The 23,827-nt window shown below is 45.1% G+C and overlaps 1 protein-coding gene across 1 annotated transcript in view; it reads right to left on the reverse strand.

The window, feature by feature from the left end:
- Positions 1–23,827, reverse strand: part of fam91a1 (family with sequence similarity 91 member A1) — a 96,688-nt gene that overhangs the window by 46,537 nt on the left and 26,324 nt on the right. The window contains 9 exon segments of the mRNA XM_046361336.1: positions 6,261–6,379; positions 6,544–6,650; positions 8,793–8,905; positions 12,598–12,636; positions 12,827–12,933; positions 18,948–19,010; positions 20,408–20,498; positions 23,338–23,457; positions 23,558–23,600. Of these exon segments, the coding sequence (XP_046217292.1) occupies positions 6,261–6,379; positions 6,544–6,650; positions 8,793–8,905; positions 12,598–12,636; positions 12,827–12,933; positions 18,948–19,010; positions 20,408–20,498; positions 23,338–23,457; positions 23,558–23,600 (802 nt within the window).

The raw sequence follows: 23,827 nt of genomic DNA on the forward strand, positions 1-23,827 counted from the left end.
CAGCGGTAGTGTTGGTTGTAGTTTTGGCTACATGACCATCATGACCATTCATGATTTAGGCTAGGGTTCTTGCAGATATACAAAGGTTTGCGACATTCAGTAATGAGAACAGATGAGGCAATAATAATTAATTAATAAGTGACTATTTTGATACGATATGAAGATATCTGAAGTGTCGATTCGGGAAATAGAGACTCTATAAACATTTTCCCATGGTGCCCCGACTTCCTAGTTAATTAAAGTTTACATGATTAGTTTAATCCCTGTGCCCCCGCACATTGACTCTGTACCTGTACATAGCCCCTCTACTGTACATAGCCCCTCTACTGTACATAGCCCCTCTACTGTACATAGCCCCTCTACTGTACATAGCCCCTCTACTGTACATAGCCCCTCTACTGTGCATAGCCCCTCTACTGTGCATAGCCCCTCTACTGTGCATAGCCCCTCTACTGTATATAGCCTCTACTGTATATAGCCTCTACTGTGTACAGCCACTCTACTGTGTACAGCCTCTACTGTATATAGCCCCTCTACTGTACATAGCCTCTCTACTGTACATAGCCTCTACTGTACATAGCCTCTCTACTGTATATAGCCTCTCTACTGTATATAGCCTCTACTGTATACAGCCCCTCTACTGTGTATAGCCCCTCTACTGTATACAGCCCCTCTACTGTACACAGCCCCCCTACTGTACATAGCCCCCTACTGTACATAGCCCCCTACTGTACATAGCCCCCTACTGTACATAGCCCCCTACTGTACATAGCCCCCCTACTGTACATAGCCCCCTACTGTACATAGCCCCCTACTGTACATAGCCCCTCTACTGTACATAGCCTCCCTACTGTACATAGCCTCCCTACTGTACATAGCCCCTCTACTGTACATAGCCCCTCTACTGTACATAGCCCCTCTACTGTACATAGCCCCTCTACTGTACATAGCCCCTCTACTGTAGAGCTTCCGGTTTGGAGCGAGTGGTCGAATCGGCGCTTCGCTCCCGCAGGTAGTATAACTTTTTACATTTCATTATATTTCATTATAGCACAACGGTTTGATTTGTCTAATCTTAGCAATTTCTTCTCAGCTAGCTACATAGCCGTCTTTGTATCAAAGATAATTGCGTAATTATCGTATTTCGCCGTCCTAACGTAGTCTTCACTAGCCAGCTAGCTAACGTCCACTGATTAGCTGCACTGGGAAAACTATTACACTCAACTGAACGACTTGATCAGTGTAATGTTAGCTAGCTACATAGCCGTCTTTGCTGTCTTCGTATCTTCGTTCCAAAATAATTGTGTTGTCTAGGTTTAGAGTGTGTAGTCTTAGAGTGATTATCTTAATTTACCGAGGTTAGCTAGCCAGCTATTTGTCGTCCTTAACGTAGGAGACTCTGCTAGCTAGCCAACAGCTAGCCAACGCTAGCCAACGTCTTCTGAATAGAACTCAACAACCCGGTCGCATTCACAGGTAGTATCACATTTTCATTTAATTTCATTACAGTACAACGGTTTGATTTGTTTGATCGTAGCTAGCTACTTAGCTAGCTACATAGCCGTCTTTGTATCAAAGATAATTGTGTAGTCTAGAGCGATTTTCTAGGTTAGCTAGCCAGCTATTGTCGTTCTTTTAACGCAACGTAACGTAAACAACACTACTAGCTAGCCAGCTAGCCCCGAACAGCAGCACTGTAGAAACTATTACACTCAACGGAACGACTTGATTAGTGTAGTGTCAACAACGCACCCACTGCCAGCTAGCCTACTTCAGCAGTACTGTATCATTTTAATCATTTCAGTCAATAAGATTCTTGCTACGTAGCTTAACTTTCTGAACATTCGAGACGTGTAGTCCACTTGTCATTCCAATCTCCTTTGCATTAGCGTAGCCTCTTCTGTAGCCTGTCAACTATGTGTCTGTTTATCCCTGTTCTCTCCTCTCTGCACAGACCATACAAACGCTCCACACCGCGTGGCCGCGGCCACCCTAATCTGGTGGTCCCAGCGCGCACGACCCACGTGGAGTTCCAGGTCTCCGGTAGCCTCTGGAACTGCCGATCTGCGGTCAACAAGGCAGAGTTCATCTCAGCCTATGCCTCCCTCCAGTCCCTCGACTTCTTGGCACTAACGGAAACATGGATCACCACAGACAACACTGCTACTCCTACTGCTCTCTCTTCGTCCGCCCACGTGTTCTCGCACACCCCGAGAGCTTCTGGTCAGCGGGGTGGTGGCACCGGGATCCTCATCTCTCCCAAGTGGTCATTCTCTCTTTCTCCCCTTACCCATCTGTCTATCGCCTCCTTTGAATTCCATGCTGTCACAGTTACCAGCCCTTTCAAGCTTAACATCCTTATCATCATTTATCGCCCTCCAGGTTCCCTCGGAGAGTTCATCAATGAGCTTGATGCCTTGATAAGCTCCTTTCCTGAGGACGGCTCACCTCTCACAGTTCTGGGCGACTTTAACCTCCCCACGTCTACCTTTGACTCATTCCACTCTGCCTCCTCCTTTCCACTCCTCTCCTCTTTTGACCTCACCCTCTCACCTTCCCCCCCTACTCACAAGGCAGGCAATACGCTCGACCTCATCTTTACTAGATGCTGTTCTTCCACTAACCTCATTGCAACTCCCCTCCAAGTCTCCGACCACTACCTTGTATCCTTTTCCCTCTCGCTCTCATCCAACACCTCCCACACTGCCCCTACTCGGATGGTATCGCACCGTCCCAACCTTCGCTCTCTCTCCCCGCTACTCTCTCCTCTTCCATCCTATCATCTCTTCCCTCCGCTCAAACCTTCTCCAACCTATCTCCTGATTCTGCCTCCTCAACCCTCCTCTCCTCCCTCTCTGCATCCTTTGACTCTCTATGTCCCCTATCCTCCAGGCCGGCTCGGTCCTCCCCTCCCGCTCCGTGGCTCGATGACTCATTGCGAGCTCACAGAACAGGGCTCCGGGCAGCCGAGCGGAAATGGAGGAAAACTCGCCTCCCTGCGGACTTGGCATCCTTTCACTCCCTCCTCTCTACATTTTCCTCCTCTGTCTCTGCTGCTAAAGCCACTTTCTACCACGCTAAATTCCAAGCATCTGCCTCTAACCCTAGGAAGCTCTTTGCCACCTTCTCCTCCCTCCTGAATCCTCCTCCCCCTCCCCCTCCTCCCTCTCTGCAGACGACTTCGTCAACCATTTTGAAAAGAAGGTCGACGACATCCGATCCTCGTTTGCTAAGTCAAACGACACCGCTGGTTCTGCTCACACTGCCCTACCCTGTGCTCTGACCTCTTTCTCCCCTCTCTCTCCAGATGAAATCTCGCGTCTTGTGACGGCCGGCCGCCCAACAACCTGCCCGCTTGACCCTATCCCCTCCCCTCTTCTCCAGACCATTTCCGGAGACCTTCTCCCTTACCTCACCTCGCTCATCAACTCATCACTGACCGCTGGCTACGTCCCTTCCGTCTTCAAGAGAGCGAGAGTTGCACCCCTTCTGAAAAAAACCTACACTCGATCCCTCCGATGTCAACAATTACAGACCAGTATCCCTTCTTTCTTTTCTCTCCAAAACTCTTGAACGTGCCGTCCTTGGCCAGCTCTCCCGCTATCTCTCTCTGAATGACCTTCTTTATCCAAATCAGTCAGGTTTCAAGACCAGTCATTCAACTGAGACTGCTCTCCTCTGTATCACGGAGGCGCTCCGCACTGCTAAAGCTAACTCTCTCTCCTCTGCTCTCATCCTTCTAGATCTATCGGCTGCCTTCGATACTGTGAACCATCAGATCCTCCTCTCCACCCTCTCCGAGTTGGGCATCTCCGGCGCGGCCCACACTTGGATTGCGTCCTACCTGACAGGTCGCTCCTACCAGGTGGCGTGGCGAGAATCTGTCTCCTCACCACGCGCTCTCACCACTGGTGTCCCCCAGGGCTCTGTTCTAGGCCCTCTCCTATTCTCGCTATACACCAAGTCACTTGGCTCTGTCATAACCTCACATGGTCTCTCCTATCATTGCTATGCAGACGACACACAACTAGTCTTCTCCTTTCCCCCTTCTGATGACCAGGTGGCGAATCGCATCTCTGCATGTCTGGCAGACATATCAGTGTGGATGACGGATCACCACCTCAAGCTGAACCTCGGCAAGACGGAGCTGCTCTTCCTCCCGGGGAAGGACTGCCCGTTCCATGATCTCGCCATCACGGTTGACAACTCCATTGTGTCCTCCTCCCAGAGCGCTAAGAACCTTGTTGTGATCCTGGACAACACCCTGTCGTTCTCAACCAACATCAAGGCGGTGGCCCGTTCCTGTAGGTTCATGCTCTACAACATCCGCAGAGTACGACCCTGCCTCACACAGGAAGCGGCGCAGGTCCTAATCCAGGCACTTGTCATCTCCCGTCTGGATTACTGCAACTCGCTGTTGGCTGGGCTCCCTGCCTGTGCCATTAAACCCCTTCAACTCATCCAGAACGCCGCAGCCCGTCTGCTGTTCAACCTTCCCAAGTTCTCTCACGTCACCCCGCTCCTCCGTTCTCTCCACTGGCTTCCAGTTGAAGCTCGCATCCGCTACAAGACCATGGTGCTTGCCTACGGAGCTGTGAGGGGAACGGCACCTCAGTACCTCCAGGCTCTGATCAGGCCCTACACCCAAACAAGGGCACTGCGTTCATCCACCTCTGGCCTGCTCGCCTCCCTACCACTGAGGAAGTACAGCTCCCGCTCAGCCCAGTCAAAACTGTTCGCTGCTCTGGCCCCCCAATGGTGGAACAAACTCCCTCACGACGCCCGGACAGCGGAGTCAATCACCACCTTCCGGAGACACCTGAAACCCCACCTCTTTAAGGAATACCTAGGATAGGATAAGTTGCACTATTGTAAAGTGACTGTTCCACTGGATGTCATAAGGTGAATGCACCAATTTGTAAGTCGCTCTGGATAAGAGCATCTGCTAAATGACTTAAATGTAAATGTAAATGTACTGTATATAGCCCCTCTACTGTATATAGCCTCTACTGTATATAGCCTCTACTGTATATAGCCTCTACTGTATATAGCCTCTCTACTGTACATAGCCCCTCTACTGTTATTTTCACTGTCTTCCTACTGTTGTTTTATTTCTTTACTCATCTATTGTTCACCTAATACCTATTTTCTTACTTAAAAATTGCACTGTTGGTTAGGGCCTGGAAGCATTTCACTGTAAGGTCTACACCAGTTGTATTCGGTGCACGTGACAAATAAACTTTGATTTGATTTTATTAACATAGTATCTATAATAACACTATAATATTATCAAGGGTTAGGGGTCAGAGGTTAGGGTACGTACCGGAGAGAGGTTCCCCATCATGAGGAAGGCGGTGAGGGTTAGGGGTCAGGGTTCAGAGGTTAGGGGACGTACCGGAGAGAGGTTCCCCATCATGAGGAAGGCGGTGAGGGTTAGGGGTCAGAGGTTAGGGGACGTACCGGAGAGAGGTTCCCCATCATGAGGAAGGCGGTGAGGGTTAGGGGTCGGGGTTCAGAGGTTAGGGGACGTACCGGAGAGAGGTTCCCCATCATGAGGAAGGTGGTGAGGGTTAGGGGTCGGGGTTCAGAGGTTAGGGGACGTACCGGAGAGAGGTTCCCCATCATGAGGAAGGCGGTGAGGGTTAGGGGTCGGGGTTCAGAGGTTAGGAGACGTACCGGAGAGAGGTTCCACATCATGAGGAAAGCGGTGAGGGTTAGGGGTCGGGGTTCAGAGGTTAGGGGACGTACCGGAGAGGGGTTCCCCATCATGAGGAAGGCGGTGAGGGTTAGGGGTCGGGGTTCAGAGGTTAGGGGACGTACCGGAGAGAGGTTCCCCATCATGAGGAAGGCGGTTAGGGGTCGGGGTTCAGAGGTTAGGGGACGTACCGGAGAGAGGTTCCCCATCATGAGGAAGGCGGTGAGGGTTAGGGGTCGGGGTTCAGAGGTTAGGGGACGTACCGGAGAGAGGTTCCCCATCATGAGGAAGGCGGTGAGGGTTAGGGGTCGGGGTTCAGAGGTTAGGGGACGTACCGGAGAGAGGTTCCCCATCATGAGGAAGGTGGTGAGGGTTAGGGGTCGGGGTTCAGAGGTTAGGGGACGTACCGGAGAGAGGTTCCCCATCATGAGGAAGGCGGTGAGGGTTAGGGGTTAGGGGTCGGGGTTCAGAGGTTAGGGGACGTACTGGAGAGAGGTTCCCCATCATGAGGAAGGAGGTGAGGGTTAGGGGTTAGGGGTCAGGGTTCAGAGGTTAGGGGACGTACCGGAGAGAGGTTCCCCATCATGAGGAAGGCGGTGAGGGTGGAGTCAAACAGGAAGGCGATCCTCTTGGTGGGTGGGGCAGCAGGACCAGGGTTACTCAGGCTGCTCACACTGGTGTTGTCTAACACACAGAGAGAGAAGAACTCATAATCCCACGATGCTGTGGATTGGAATGTATTGAGACAGCACAAACAGACCTGGGATCAGGCTAGAGCCGCCTTACTCAGGGGTTACTTTGGGCAGCCTGAGCCAGATCCAGGGCTTGGTAACCGTGGAGACTCTCACCTTGGTTCTCCAGGCTGGTGGTGTCTGTAGCAGAGGATCCAGCCTCCATCATCACAGGACCTCCCTGTTCCCACGACAACAGCATCTGTTTGGGGTCCACAGTGCTCCTGGGACACGGGGTGGGGAACATACATTAACACTAGGCCTGTGTGTGTCTTATAGTGTGGATGTGATTTACTCATGTTGCGTTACATCTGCTATTGTATTCAGAGTATTGACATTCCCTTGGGTTTGGTGCTGTGTAAACATGTCCCAAGAGTCTTTAAAGAGGGAGCCCTGCGGTGTGTGGATTTGGCTGCCACAAAAGGCTTCCATAGGCTTGAAGTGGTATTGAAGACCATATATGGTGTTGTAGTAGTATAGTGATGGAGTAGTATAGTGATGGAGTAGTATAGTGATGGAGTAGTATAGTGATATAGTAGTATAGTGATGGAGTAGTATAGTGATGGAGTAGTATAGTAATATAGTAGTATAGTGATATAGTAGTATAGTGATGGAGTAGTATAGTGATGGAGTAGTATAGTGGTATAGTAGTATAGTGATATAGTAGTATAGTGGTATAGTAGTATAGTGATATAGTAGTATAGTGATGGAGTAGTATAATGATGGAGCAGTATAGTGATATAGTAGTATAGTGATGGAGTAGTATAGTGATGGAGTACTATAGTGGTATAGTAGTATAGTGGAATAGTAGTATAGTGATATAGTAGTATAGTGATGGAGTAGTATAGTGGTATAGTAGTATAGTGATATAGTAGTATAGTGATGGAGTAGTATAGTGGTATAGTAGTATAGTGATATAGTAGTATAGTGGTATAGTAGTATAGTGATGGAGTAGTATAGTGGTAAAGTAGTATAGTGATATAGTAGTATAGTGATGGAGTAGTATAGTGGTATAGTAGTATAGTGATATAGTAGTATAGTGATGGAGTAGTATAGTGGTATAGTAGTATAGTGATATAGTAGTATAGTGGTATAGTAGTATAGTGATGGAGTAGTATAGTGATGGAGTAGTATAGTGATGGAGTAGTATAGTGATATAGCAGTATAGTGATGGAGTAGTATAGTGATGGAGTAGTATAGTGGTATAGTAGTATAGTGGTATAGTAGTGTAGTGATATAGTAGTATAGTGATGGAGTAGTAGAGTAGTATAGTGATATAGTAGTAGAGTGATATAGTAGTAGAGTGATATAGTAGTATAGTGATGGAGTAGTAGAGTGATATAGTAGTATAGTGATGGAGTAGTAGAGTAGTAGAGTGATATAGTAGTAGAGTGATATAGTAGTATAGTGATATAGTAGTATAGTGATATAGTAGTATAGTGATGTAGTAGTATAGTGATGAGTAGTATAGTGATGGAGTAGTATAGTGATGGAGTAGTATAGTGATGGAGTAGTATAGTGATGGAGTAGTATAGTGATGGAGTAGTATAGTGATATAGTAGTATAGTGATATAGTAGTATAGTGATATAGTAGTATAGTGATATAGTAGTAGAGTGATATAGTAGTAGAGTGATATAGTAGTATAGTGATATAGTAGTATAGTGATGGTGATATAGTAGTATAGTGTAGTGATGGAGTAGTATAGTGATGGTAGAGTGATATAGTGTAGTGATATAGTAGTATAGTAGTATAGTGATGGAGTAGTAGTATAGTGATATAGTAGTATAGTGATATAGTAGTATAGTGATATAGTAGTATAGTGATATATAGTATAGTGATATAGTAGTATAGTGATATAGTAGTATAGTGATATAGTAGTAGAGTGATATAGTAGTAGAGTGATATAGTAGTATAGTGATATAGTAGTATAGTGATATAGTAGTGTAGTGATATAATAGTGTAGTGATATAAAAGTATAGTGATATAGTAGTATAGTGATATAGTAGTAGAGTGATATAGTAGTAGAGTGATATAGTAGTATAGTGATATAGTAGTGTAGTGATATAGTAGTAGAGTGATATTAGTAGTGTGCTGATATAGTAGTATAGTGATATAGTAGTATAGTGATATAGTAGTGTAGTGATATAGTAGTATAGTGATATAGTAGTATAGTGATATAGTAGTATAGTGATATAGTAGTATAGTGATATAGTAGTATAGTGATATAGTAGTATAGTGATATAGTGGTATAGTGATATAGTAGTATAGTGAGAGAGTAGTGTTGTTATATAGTGGTATAGTAGTATAGTGAGAGATTAGTATAGTGATATAGTAGTGTGCTGATGTAGTGGTATTGAAGACCTACTTCAGTCTGTTGACAGAGGGGGCAGTCTTCCATGTGGGGTGGAGCTGCTCTGAGCTGAAAGAGCTTCCTTTCTTCAGGGCAAAACCCAGGCGACAGTACATAGAAACAGCATTCTGAGAGAGGAGAGGACTATTAAAATAACAGCGTACAGCCAGAAGCAGCCTGTTCCTAATCAATGGTATGCCATGAGGGTCAAACAGAACGGTGTCAGCCAAGTTAGTATCCATGGGTTGCTGCTTTGTTCTGCTCCTTCCACTGAAGACAGCTGGTCGGTCAGACCACCTTCACACCAATTATACTAATCATTATCAAGCACTGCAGGAATGTATTCTGAAAACACCCTGCATCATTACGATTACACAGAACAGAATACGTTGTGGAGAAAGTTTCCTGCTCTTATTTAACAACTAAAAGTTCATTGCCGAAGGAAATTCTCTCAGACACAAAAATCTCAATGTTTTAATGTATTCTACAGTCAAGAAATTATTGCCAGTAGGTTAGAACAGAAAACTAAAAACATCTTGTACCACATCCTTCAAGGTTAAAATGACAAGTGGGAAATATGAAATGGGGGAAATGTTTGAAAGTTTCACCCAGGAGACCATTAGATTGAAGGAGGCTTGCTCTAGGAGAAAGAGAGTGAGTGAGAAAGAGAGCGAGAGAGAGAGCGAGACAGACAGACAGACGAGAGAGAGAGACAGACAGAGAGACAGAGCGAGAGAGCGAGGTTGAGGGAGCACTGCTCTGAGTTAGAGAGAGAGAGAGCGAGGTTGAGGGACCACTGCTCTGAGTTAAAGAGAGAGAGCGAGGTTGAGGGAGCACTGCTCTGAGTTAAAGAGAGAGAGCGAGGTTGAGGGAGCACTGCTCTGAGTTAAAGAGAGAGAGCGAGGTTGAGGGACCACTGCTCTGAGTTAAAGAGAGTGAGCGAGGTTGAGGGAGCACTGCTCTGAGTTAAATAGAGAGAGCGAGGTTGAGGGAGCACTGCTCTGAGTTAAAGAGAGAGAGCGAGGTTGAGGGAGCACTGCTCTGAGTTAAAGAGAGAGAGCGAAGTTGAGGGAACACTGCTCTGAGTTAGAGAGAGAGAGAGAGAGAGAGAGAGAGAGAGAGAGAGAGAGAGAAGAGAGAGAGAGAGAGAGAGAGAGAGAGAGAGAGAGAGAGAGAGAGAGAGAGAGAGAGAGAGAGAGAGAGAGAGAGAGAGAGAGAGAGAGAGAGGGAGGGAGCACTGCTCTGAGTTAAATAGAGAGAGCGAGGTTGAGGGAGCCCTGCTCTGAGTTAAATAGAGAGAGCGAGGTTGAGGGAGCACTGCTCTGAGTTAAAGAGAGAGAGCGAGGTTGAGGGAGCACTGCTCTGAGTTAAAGAGAGAGAGCGAGGTTGAGGGAACACTGCTCTGAGTTAAAGAGAGAGAGAGAGAGAGAGCGAGGTTGAGGGAACACTGCTCTGAGTTAAAGAAGAGAGAGAGAGAGAGAGAGAGAGAGAGAGAGAGAGAGAGAGAGAGAGAGAGAGAGGGAGGTTGAGGGAGCACTGCTCTGAGTTAAATAGAGAGAGCGAGGTTGAGGGACCACTGCTATGAGTTAAATAGAGAGAGCGAGGTTGAGGGACCACTGCTCTGAGTTAAAGAGAGAGAGAGAGAGAGAGAGAGAGAGAGAGAGAGAGAGAGAGAGAGAGAGAGAGAGAGAGAGAGAGAGAGAGAGAGAGAGAGAGAGAGAGAGAGAGCACTGCTCTGAGTTAAAGAGAGAGAGCGAGGTTGAGGGACCACTGCTCTGAGTTAAAGAGAGAGAGCGAGGTTGAGGGACCACTGCTCTGAGTTAAAGAGAGAGAGCGAGGTTGAGGGACCACTGCTCTGAGTTAAAGAGAGAGAGAGAGAGAGAGAGAGAGAGGGAGAGAGAGGTTGAGGGAGCACTGCTCTGAGTTAAATAGAGAGAGCGAGGTTGAGGGACCACTGCTCTGAGTTAAATAGAGAGAGCGAGGTTGAGGGACCACTGCTCTGAGTTAAAGAGAGAGAGAGAGGTTGAGGGAGCACTGCTCTGAGTTAAAGAGAGAGAGAGAGGTTGAGGGAGCACTGCTCTGAGTTAAAGAGAGAGAGAGAGAGAGAGAGAGAGAGAGAGAGAGAGAGAGAGAGAGAGAGAGAGAGAGAGAGAGAGAGAGAGAGAGAGAGAGAGGTTGAGGGAGAGAGAGAGAGGTTGAGGAGAGAGAGAGAGAGGTTGAGGGAGCACTGCTCTGAGTTAAAGAGACAGCAAGAGAAAAATAGCAGCCCTAGGATATTAGGATGGAACATTTGTAGAATTTGGGGGAAATATTAAACCCTAGGGTGTTTGTGTCGTGCACAACAATAGCCAAAATGTCAGCAGTGCTGAATTGTCAAAACAAAACAATGAAAGTTAAAACATTTAACTTTCAAATCTGCTGATATTCTTATATATATATATATATATATATATATATATATATATATATATATATATATATATATATATTAAATATATGATGACTACAAATGATGATAATAATCTTCAATATAGAACAGGGACATTATCCTTTCAACAGAAAACATAATGATGAACTCAGTCTTTAATGGGGATGTTACCGAAGCAACATCTTAGATCATCTGAGTAAATGTAAGGCTGTCCTGAAGAATATGACATGTGTCCCTGTTCCTGATATAGAGCACAACTTAGGATGCCATCTAGGATGTAGACATGGCAGATTTCCCCTTGTGAGCCCAGGTAAAGCTCTGTTCCCAGCTAGCAGTGTCCAGCAGCACCAGGTGTTGACATGGACCATCCATTAATTAACCCATTAAAACTACAGCACCAGGTGTTGACATGGCCCTCCATTAATTAACCCATTAAAACTACAGCACCAGGTGTTGACATGGCCCTCCATTAATTAACCCATTAAAACTACAGCACCAGGTGTTGACATGGCCCTCCATTAATTAACCCATTAAAACTACAGCACCAGGTGTTGACATGGCCCTCCATTAATTAACCCATTAAAACTACAGCACCAGGTGTTGACATGGCCCTCCATTAATTAACCCATTAAAACTACAGCACCAGGTGTTGACATGGCCCTCCATTAATTAACCCATTAAAACTACAGCACCAGGTGTTGACATGGCCCTCCATTAATTAACCCATTAAAACTACAGCACCAGGTGTTGACATGGACCATCCATTAATTAACCCATTAAAACTACAGCACCAGGTGTTGACATGGCCCTCCATTAATTAACCCATTAAAACTACAGCACCAGGTGTTGACATGGCCCTCCATTAATTAACCCATTAAAACTACAGCACCAGGTGTTGACATGGCCCTCCATTAATTAACCCATTAAAACTACAGCACCAGGTGTTGACATGGCCCTCCATTAATTAACCCATTAAAACTACAGCACCAGGTGTTGACATGGACCATCCATTAATTAACCCATTAAAACTTCAGCAAGGTGTTGACACGATAATGGCTTCTCCAATTCAGGCAACTGCACCCCAAATGGCACCCTATTCCCTATATAGTGCTCTACTATAGACCAGAGCCCTATTCCCTATATAGTGTTCTACCTTGGACCAGAGCCCTATTCCCTATATAGTGTTCTACCTTGGACCAGAGCCCTATTCCCTATATAGTGTTCTACCTTGGACCAGAGCCCTATTCCCTATATAGTGTTCTACCTTGGACCAGAGCCCTATTCCCTATATAGTGCTCTACGTCTTCACACCACATATAACATTCAGATGGGCCCCAATAATATCCAGTGTCTCCTATAAGTAACTACGGACAATATAACAGTGTTACATACCTTCACCAGGCCCAAGTCGATCTCCAGAACATTAGCCAGCTGGAACAGAACCACCAGAGGATGATGATCAAGACTAAATGGGACTGATATCACTTTTAAAAAGTCAACAATAAAAGTCAATTATTAGCCTTGTTTGACCATCCTGCAAGCTCCTACTGTTAAGAAACAGAATGTGATCTCAAGACCAGGATGGTCCAACGAGGCCACGAGGAAATATTTTTTCACCTACCTCTGACACATTAGTCTGCTCGTCGATGGACACAAATATTTTGTACAATAGGGTTTCAAAGTAGTCTCCCTGGACCCTGTTCATCACGAAGCCTTCCAGAGGAGGAACTGGGAGATAATACATAATATTAATGAATAGATAACATACTGTATAATACAGTTGAAGTCGGAAGTTTACATACACCTTAGATAAATACATTTAAACTCAGTTTTTCACAATTCCTGACATTTAATCCCAGTAAAAATTCCCTGTTTTAGGTCAGTTAGGATCACCACTTTATTTTAAGAATGTGAAATGTCAGAATAATAGTAGAGAGAATGATTTATTTCAGCTTTTATTTCTTTCATCACATTCCCAGTGGGTCAGAAGTTTACATACACTCAATTAGTATTTGGTAGCATTGCCTTTAAATTGTTTAACTTGGGTCAAATGTTTTGGGTATCCTTCCACAAGCTTCCCACAATAGGTTGGGTGAATTTTGGGCCATTCTTCCTGACAGAGCTGGTGTAACTGAGTCAGGTTTGTAGGCCTCTTTGCTCGCACATGCTTTTTCAGTTCTATCCACAAATTTTATACAGTGTTGAGGTCAGGGCTTTGGTCCTTCTGTAGCTCAGTTGGTAGAGCATGGCGCTTGTAACGCCAGGGTAGTGGGTTCGATTCCCGGGACCACCCATACGTAGAATGTATGCACACATGACTGTAAGTCGCTTTGGATAAAAGCGTCTGCTAAATGGCATTTTTTTTATTTTTTTTATTTTTATTATTTTTTTTATTTTTATGATGGCCACTCAAATACCTTGACTTGTTGTCCTTAAGCCATTTTTCCACAACTTTGGAAGTCTGCTTGGGGTCATTGTCCATTTGGAAGACTAATTTGCGACCAAGCTTTAACTTCCTGACTGATGTCTTGAGGTGTTGCTTTAATATATCCACATAATTTTCCTTCCTCATGATGCCATCTATTTTGTGAAGTGCACCAGTCCCTCCTGCAGCAAAGCACCCCCACAACCGGATGCTGTGACCCCCCTTGCTTCACAGTTGGGATGGTGTTCTTTGGCTTGCAAGCCTCCCCTTTTTCCTCCAAACATAACGATGGTCATTATGGCCAAACAGTCATATTTTTGTTTCATCAGACCAGAGGAAGTTTCTCTAAAAAGTATGATATTTGTCCCCATGTGCATTGCAAACCGTAGTCTGGCTTTTTTATGGCAGTTTTGGAGCAGTGGCTTCTTCCTTGCTGAGCGGCCTTTCAGGTTATGTAGATATAGGACTCGTTTTACTGTGGATATAGATACTTTTGTACCTGTTTCCTCCAGCATCTTCACAAGGTCCTTTTCTGTTGTTCTGGGATTGATATACACTTTTGCACCAAAGTACGTTCCTCTCTAGGAGACAGAACGTGTCTCCTTCCTGAGCGGTATGACGGCTGCGTGGTCCCATGGTGTTTATACTTGCATACTATTGTTCGTACAGATGAACGTGGTACCTTAAGGCATTTGGAAATTGCTCCCAAGGATGAACCAGACTTGTGGAGGTCTACAACTCTTTTCTGAGGTCTTGACTGATTTCTATTGGATTTCCCATGATGTCAAGCAAAGAGGCACTGAGTTTGAAGGTAGGCCTTGAAATCCACATGTACACCTCCAATGTACTCAAATGATGTCAATCAGCCTATCAGAAGCTTCTAAAGCCATGACATCATTTTCTGGAATTTTACAAGCTGTTTAAAGGCACAGTCAACTTAGTGTATGTAAACTTCTGACCCACTGGAATTTTGATACAGTGAATTATAAGTGAAATAATCTGTCTGTAAACAATTGTTGGAAAAATGACTTGTGTCATGCACAAAGTAGATGTCCTAACTGACTTGCCAAAACTATAGTTTGTTAACAAGAAATGTGTGGAGTGATTGAAAAACTAGTGTATGTAAACTTCCGACTTCAACTGTATGTTTTGGGGCTTCTTCACAGCCCTCAGACAGATATAGGTGGTAATGTTGTGGGGCCTCTTCACAGCCCTCAGACAGATATAGATGGTAATATTGTGGGGCCTCTTCACAGCCCTCAGACAGATATATATGGTAATATTGTGGGGCCTCTTCACAGCCCTCAGACAGATATATATGGTAATGTTGTGGGGCCTCTTCACAGCCCTCAGACAGATATAGATGGTAATATTGTGGGCCCTCTTCACAGCCCTCAGACAGATATAGATGGTAATGTTGTGGGGCCTCTTCACAGCCCTCAGACAGATATAGATGGTAATGTTGTGGGGCCTCTTCACAGCCCTCAGACAGATATAGGTGGTAATGTTGTGGGGCCTCTTCACAGCCCTCAGACAGATATAGATGGTAATGTTGTGGGGCCTCTTCACAGCCCTCAGACAGTTATAAAGGGTAATGTTGTGGGGCCTCTTCACAGCCCTCAGACAGATATAAAGGGTAATGTTGTGGGGCCTCTTCACAGCCCTCAGACAGATATAGATGGTAATGTTGTGGGGCCTCTTCACAGCCCTCAGACAGATATAAAGGGTAATGTTGTGGGGCCTCTTCACAGCCCTCAGACAGATATAGATGGTAATGTTTTGGGGCCAAATGTTCTCGCCTTTCCATCCAAATGGACTTGTAATAACACCATTAACTCACTCAGATCAAGGATCTGCTGCCAATACCCATGAACACAGTATGAGACAAATAGGACCCTAAGAGGTGTGTGTTAATGTTGTCACGATACCAGCATTTTATTTTGATACCAGGTTTAGTATCATAATACTCAATACCAGGTTTAGTATCATAATACTCAATACCAGGTTTAGTATCATAATACTCAATACCAGGTTTAGTATCATAATACTCAATACCAGGTTTAGTATCATAATACTCAATACCAGGTTTAGGTCATAGTATCAATACCAGGTTTAGTATCATAATACTCAATACCAGGTTTAGTATCATAATACTCAATACCAGGTTTAGTATCATAATACTCAATACCAGGTTTAGTATCATAATACTCAATACCAGGTTTAGTATCATAATACTCAATACCAGGTTTAGTATCATAATACTCAATACCAGGTTTAGTATCATAATACTACCAGGTTTAGTATCAATACCAGGTTTAGTATCATAATACTCAATACCAGGTATCATAATTTAGTATCATAATACTCAATACCAGGTTTAGTATCATAATACTCAATACCAGGTTTAGTATCATAATACTCAATACCAGGTTTAGTATCATAATACTCAATACCAGGTTTAGTATCATAATACTCAATACCAGGTTTAGTATCATAATACTCAATACGATCACAATATCACGGCAAGAAAAGGCATATCAGCCAAAGTCAATCGTTGGGCATCTTGAATTCAAGATCATTACATTTGACAGATTTTACGTCAACATTTTTCAGAGACAGCCATGTATGCATGGATGAATCAATTAGACCTTGTTTTTACCAATCTAATTACATAACATAATGGGAGTCATTTATATGAATGGTAAATCTCTATTGATAAACTGGGTAAATCAATACGTAGTCTTGGCCTATCCACAATACAGGTGGACGCGTGTTCAATAGGAGTGTGTGCAGGCATTGAGTTATTGAGCTTGTTTTGGCTGATCGAATGGGACTACAGATGACCAACAATCTGTTTCTCTTCCATTGAAGACTTATTTCATTGTATTGATCAACAACATTTGCATAGAAGTAGCTTCTTTGATTAAAAAATGTGCGCCGTCTCGTTAACCAGTAATGACATCATTCACAAGGCAAGAGGAGAGCAGCCCGGAGTCCGTTCGTTGAGGCAAAAGATCATCTTTGGGAGAGACGTGAGACACCGATTAAGTGAATAAAATTTTGGATGCATATTATCACAAACTAAGTACCAAAGGGTAGTGAATTGATGTTCGCTATCTGTCAGCGAGAAAGGAAAGTTGGCCTACAAAGCTGGAAGCTACCGGTATCTTCTTCCATTATTCTACCTTGTATGGACATTGTTTTGCGAACTGTAAATAAGTTTCAACATTTCTACATGCCGTGTCGCATTATTGAAGTGTGTTAACTTGTGTGCAGGCTAGCAGTGAGTTAGTGGAGCTAACATGATACAGCCCAGACTCCCAGTACAGGCTAGCAGTGAGTTAGTGGAGCTAACATGATACAGTCCAGACTCCCAGTACAGGCTAGCAGTGAGTTAGTGGGGCTAACATGATACAGTCCAGACTCCCAGTACAGGCTAGCAGTGAGTTAGTGGAGCTAACATGATACAGTCCAGACTCCCAGGCTAGCAGTGAGTTAGTGGAGCTAACATGATACAGTCCAGACTCCCAGGCTAGCAGTGAGTTAGTGGAGCTAACATGATACAGTCCAGACTCCCAGTGCAGGCTAGCAGTGAGTTAGTGGAGCTAACATGATACAGCCCAGACTCCCAGTACAGGCTAGCAGTGAGTTAGTGGAGCTAACATGATACAGTCCAGACTCCCAGTACAGGCTAGCAGTGAGTTAGTGGGGCTAACATGATACAGTCCAGACTCCCAGTACAGGCTAGCAGTGAGTTAGTGGAGCTAACATGATACAGTCCAGACTCCCAGGCTAGCAGTGAGTTAGTGGAGCTAACATGATACAGTCCAGACTCCCAGTACAGGCTAGCAGTGAGTTAGTGGAGCTAACATGATACAGTCCAGACTCCCAGGCTAGCAGTGAGTTAGTGGAGCTAACATGATACAGTCCAGACTCCCAGGCTAGCAGTGAGTTAGTGGAGCTAACATAATACAGTCCAGACTCCCAGTGCAGGCTAGCAGTGAGTTAGTGGAGCTAACATGATACAGTCCAGACTCCCAGTACAGGCTAGCAGTGAGTTAGTGGAGCTAACATGATGCAGCCCAGACTCCCAGGCTAGCAGTGAGTTGGTGGAGCTAACATGATGCAGCCCAGACTCCCAGGCTAGCAGTGAGTTAGTGGAGCTAACATGATGCAGCCCAGACTCCCAGGCTAGCAGTGAGTTAGTGGGGCTAACATGATGCAGCCCAGACTCCCAGTGCAGGCTAGCAGTGAGTTAGTGGGGCTAACATGATACAGTCCAGACTCCCAGGCTAGCAGTGAGTTAGTGGAGCTAACATGATGCAGCCCAGACTCCCAGGCTAGCAGTGAGTTAGTGGAGCTAACATGATACAGCCCAGACTCCCAGTGCAGGCTAGCAGTGAGTTAGTGGAGCTAACATGTAGCAGCCCAGACTCCCAGGCTAGCAGTGAGTTAGTGGAGCTAACATGATGCAGTCCAGACTCCCAGTGCAGGCTAGCAGTGAGTTAGTGGAGCTAACATGATGCAGCCCAGACTCTCAGTACAGGCTAGCAGTGAGTTGCAGTGAGTTGCCAGGAGCTGCAGGGAGCTCCCTGCCTGCAAGGATAAGGACTAGCAGTTAGTTATGGGAGCAGACAGGGAGCTCTATAATAAGGGTTAGCAGTGAGTTATGGGAGCAGGTAGGGAGCTCTATAATAAGGGCTAGCAGTGAGTAATGGGAGCAGGCAGGGAGCTCTATAATAATGGCTAGCAGTGAGTTATGGGAGCAGGCAGGGAGCTCTATAATAAGGACAGGCAGTGAGTTATGGGAGCAGGCAGGGAGCTCTATAATAAGGACTAGCAGTGAGTTATGGGAGCAGGCAGGAAGCTCTATAATAAGGGGTAGCAGTGAGTTATGGGAGCAGGCAGGGAGCTCTATAATAAGGGGTAGCAGTGAGTTATGGGAGCAGGCAGGAAGCTCTATAATAAGGGGTAGCAGTGAGTTATGGGAGCAGGCAGGTAGCTCTATAATAAGGGCTAGCAGTGAGTTATGGGAGCAGGCAGGGAGCTCTATAATAAGGACTAGCAGTGAGTTATGGGAGCAGGCAGGGCGCTCTATAATAAGGACTAGCAGTGAGTTATGGGAGCAGGCAGGGTTCTCTATAATAAGATGTCGGCTGTGCTGATAGACAGGCTTGATCCGTGAGACCCATTTGACAGAAGTACCGAATGTACCACAAATTCTAGCATCAAACCTTTTACCATGTTCTAATATGGAAAAGGTCTGGAAGTTTGGGTGTACCGTGCAACACTTGGCAACCGCTCTGTTAGTGGCTACCTGAAATACAGCTGTCATCTGAGATGGGTACGTCTAGATAGATGTATCCCCTGTTGTACAGACCTGAAGGAGAAGAACGAGGCGCAGATAGCACATATTACTATAGCAACAAGATCAAAGAGCAACATCAATATATTACCATGTATGAAAACAGCATTCAATTAGTATTAGGACTAAGGAAAGCACATAGTGATTTTATTGATCTAAAGATGTCATTAGAAATACATCTGTTATGGCAGAGCATCATCTGTGCCCTACATTTTCCCCAGTCTACAATAAACAGAGAACAGCACATACAGTACATGCCCCTACATTTTCCCCAGTCCCCCACCGGGCGCAGTCTCCCATCTTCCCCAGTATCCCATCTTCCCCATCGGCTACAGTCTCCCAGCTTCCCCATCGGCTACAGTCTCCCATCGGCCCCCAGTCTCCCATCGGCCCCCAGTCTCCCATCGGCCCCCAGTCTCCCGTCTTCCCCATCGGCTACAGTCTCCCATCATCCCCAGTCTCCCATCTTCCCCATCGGCTCCCAGTCTCCCGTCTTCCCCAGTCTCCCGTCTTCCCCAGTCTCCCGTCTTCCCCAGTCTCCCGTCGGCCCCCAGTCTCCCGTCGGCCCCCAGTCTCCCGTCGGCCCCCAGTCTCCCATCGGCCCCCAGTCTCCCATCGGCCCCCAGTCTCCCATCGGCCCCCAGTCTCCCATCGGCCCCCAGTCTCCCATCAGCCCCCAGTCTCCCGTCTTCCCCATCGGCTACAGTCTCCCATCTTCTACAGTCTCCCGTCTTCCCCAGTCTCCCGTCTTCCCCAGTCTCCCGTCTCCCAGTCTCCCGTCTCCCAGTCTCCCGTCTCCCGTCTTCCCCAGTCTCCCGTCTCCCGTCGGCCCCCAGTCTCCCGTCGGCCCCCAGTCTCCCGTCGGCCCCCAGTCTCCCGTCGGCCCCCAGTCTCCCGTCGGCCCCCAGTCTCCCGTCGGCCCCCAGTCTCCCGTCGGCCCCCAGTCTCCCGTCGGCCCCCAGTCTCCCGTCGGCCCCCAGTCTCCCGTCGGCCCCCAGTCTCCCGTCGGCCCCCAGTCTCCCATCGGCTCCCAGTCTCCAGTCGGCCCCCAGTCTCCCATCGGCCCCCAGTCTCCCATCTTCCCCAGTCTCCTATCGGCTCCCAGTCTCCAGTCGGCCCCCAGTCTCCCATCGGCCCCCAGTCTCCCATCGGCCCCCAGTCTCCCATCGGCTCCCAGTCTACAGTCGGCCCCCAGTCTCCAGTCGGCCCCCGAGTCTCCAATCCTATCTGTTGTTCTCTCATCATAGCCACAATGGACCATAATGATAGGAGAGGCATGTCATCAAACTAAAATGTTTTCCAATAACGCCAAAGACACCCTGATGGTTAACGATTACCATCCACCCACAACACTGTCATTTTGCAGCCTGGTGGGATGAACACACACGAAGCAGAGAATAGATACCACTCACTCAGTACCACATTGTACTCCATTGATCCGGCCAGCTGGGGTCCTGAATCAATCATCTTATCAATTGCCTTCCTCTCTGCCAACGAGCAGATCTGAAATCAGACAGGACAGGGGGAGGACAGACAGACATTAGGGGGAGAGAAGGAGAGGAAAAGAGAAGAGCAGGGACACAGGCAGACATTAGGAGGAGAGGAGGAGGAGGAGAGGAGAATGTGCCAATCAGCTGTGTCCAAACCTACTGTGAATTTACCAGGTTTTTTGCTAGCGAGGTCACATGACTGAACAAAATTGTTTGTTATCAGACCAATATTTACCACCCAGGATGAGTTTAAAACAGCTGTGACATGGTTGGTGTAATTACATAAAACGCCTGTGAATACCTATAGAAAGAAAAAAAGGCATCTCTGGTAATATATATTGTTTTAAACCATTTAGGCTAGAGACCTCTGGTAATATATTTAGGCTAGAGACCTCTGGTAATATATTTAGGCTAGAGACCTCTGGTAATATATTTAGGCTAGAGACCTCTGGTAATATATTTAGGCTAGAGACCTCTGGTAATATATTTAGAATAGAGACCTCTGGTAATATATTTAGAATAGAGACCTCTGGTAATATATTTAGAATAGAGACCTCTGGTAATATATTTAGAATAGAGACCTCTGGTAATATATTTAGAATAGAGACCTCTGGTAATATATTTAGGATAGAGACCTCTGGTAATATATTTAGAATAGAGACCTCTGGTAATATATTTAGAATAGAGACCTCTGGTAATATATTTAGAATAGAGACCTCTGGTAATAATATTTAGAATAGAGACCTCTGGTAATATATTTAGAATAGAGACCTCTGGTAATATATTTAGAATAGAGACCTCTGGTAATATATTTAGAATAGAGACCTCTGGTAATATATTTAGAATAGAGACCTCTGGTAATATATTTAGAATAGAGACCTCTGGTAATATATTTAGAATAGAGACCTCTGGTAATATATTTAGAATATAGAGACCTCTGGTAATATATTTAGAATAGAGACCTCTGGTAATATATTTAGAATAGAGACCTCTGGTAATATATTTAGAATAGAGACCTCTGGTAATATATTTAGAATAGAGACCTCTGGTAATATATTTAGGCTAGACACCTCTGGTAATATATTTAGAATAGAGACCTCTGGTAATATATTTAGAATAGAGACCTCTGGTAATATATTTAGAATAGAGACCTCTGGTAATATATTTAGAATAGAGACCTCTGGTAATATATTTAGAATAGAAAACCTCTGGTAATATATTTAGAATAGAGACCTCTGGTAATATATTTAGAATAGAGACCTCTGGTAATATATTTAGAATAGAGACCTCTGGTAATATATTTAGAATAGAGACCTCTGGTAATATATTTAGAATAGAGACCTCTGGTAATATATTTAGAATAGAGACCTCTGGTAATATATTTAGAATAGAGACCTCTGGTAATATATTTAGAATAGAGACCTCTGGTAATATATTTAGAATAGAGACCTCTGGTAATATATTTAGAATAGAGACCTCTGGTAATATATTTAGAGACTAGATGTTTTTTAGAATAGCAGCCTGTAATATATTTGAATAGAGGCTCTGGTAATATATTTAGAATCTCAGACACTCAGAGGCTATATTTGACAGTGACCTCTGCAATATATTTAGAATCAGACCTCTGGTAATATATTTAGAATAGAGACCTCTGGTAATAACAGAATAGAGATGTAATATATTTGTACAAACCTAACAGAAGATATTTAGAATAGAGACCATCTGGCTAATATATTTATTTAGAGACCTCTGGTGAATATATTTAGAATAGATCCTCTACCACTATTTCAGAGACTCTACAGACTCATATTTAGACTCACCTCTGGTAATATATTTAGAATAGAGACCTCTGGTAATATATTTAGAATAGAGACCTCTGGTAATATATTTAGAATAGAAGCTCTATATTTAGACTAGAGACCTCTGTAATATATTTAGAATAGAGACCTCTACCATATATTTAGAATAGAAGCTCTGGTAATATATTTAGAATCACCCTGACGTCATCCTCTGGTAATATATTTAGAGACAGGAATATATTTAGAATCAGAGACCTCTGGTAATATATTTAGAATAGAGCTCTGGTAATATATTTAGACTCACCCTGATTTGTCATCCTCTACCATATTTAGAATAGAGACGCTCTATAGAGACTCACCCTGATGTCATCCTCTACCACTATCAGGAAGCTCTGGTAATATATTTAGAGACAGAGACTCATGCCTGTTGTGAGGCTGTCATCCTCTACCACTATCAGGAAGCTCTGACAGAGACTCACCCTGATGTCATGCTCCACCAATAACAGGAAATGAAATGATACAATGTACACACTCACCCTGACGTCATCCTCTACCACTATCAGGAAGCTCTACAGAGACTCACCCTGATGTCATCCTCTACCACTATCAGGACGCTCTACAGAGACTCACCCTGATGTCATCCTCTACCACTATCAGGAAGCTCTACAGAGACTCACCCTGATGTCATCCTCTACCACTATCAGGAAGCTCTACAGAGACTCACCCTGACGTCATCCTCTACCACTATCAGGACGCTCTACAGAGACTCACCCTGACGTCATCCTCTACCACTATCAGGAAGCTCTACAGAGACTCACCCTGATGTCATCCTCTACCACTATCAGGAAGCTCTACAGAGACTCACCCTGATGTCATCCTCTACCACTATCAGGAAGCTCTACAGAGACTCACCCTGACGTCATCCTCTACCACTATCAGGAAGCTCTACAGAGACTCACCCTGATGTCATCCTCTACCACTATCAGGACGCTCTACAGAGACTCACCCTGACGTCATCCTCTACCACTATCAGGAAGCTCTACAGAGACTCACCCTGATGTCATCCTCTGTGACTATCAGGACGGTCTACAGAGCCACCCACCACGCCTCTACAGAGATCTCTATTGGCTTGGAGGGCAGCAGGTCCCGCGCTGTTTTCCTACGGAAGAATTTCTGATAGGAGACACAAGTCCATACATGTTAAATCACTGCTACTATTTAAAAAAATATGACCAAGGTAATAACGACATGCTTCAAGGTCTTCGTGTCTTACCTTGGAAGACCTGCACTGGTTCATCAAGTCAATATACTGGTTCCTCCCGACACAAGTCCATACATGTTAAATCACTATGCCCAGCAGTCTTAACCTAAAAAATATGACCAAGGTAATAAACATTAAATCACTGGTTAGACAGGAAGACTCACTGGTTCATCAAGTCAATATACTGGTTCCTCCCGATGCCCAGCAGTCTTAGACCTAGAGATAGACAGACAGGAGACATTAATCACTGGTTCATCAAGTCAATATACTGGTTCCTCCCGA

This window comes from Oncorhynchus gorbuscha, linkage group LG09, assembly GCF_021184085.1.
Source record: "Oncorhynchus gorbuscha isolate QuinsamMale2020 ecotype Even-year linkage group LG09, OgorEven_v1.0, whole genome shotgun sequence".
Taxonomy (NCBI): domain Eukaryota; kingdom Metazoa; phylum Chordata; class Actinopteri; order Salmoniformes; family Salmonidae; genus Oncorhynchus; species Oncorhynchus gorbuscha.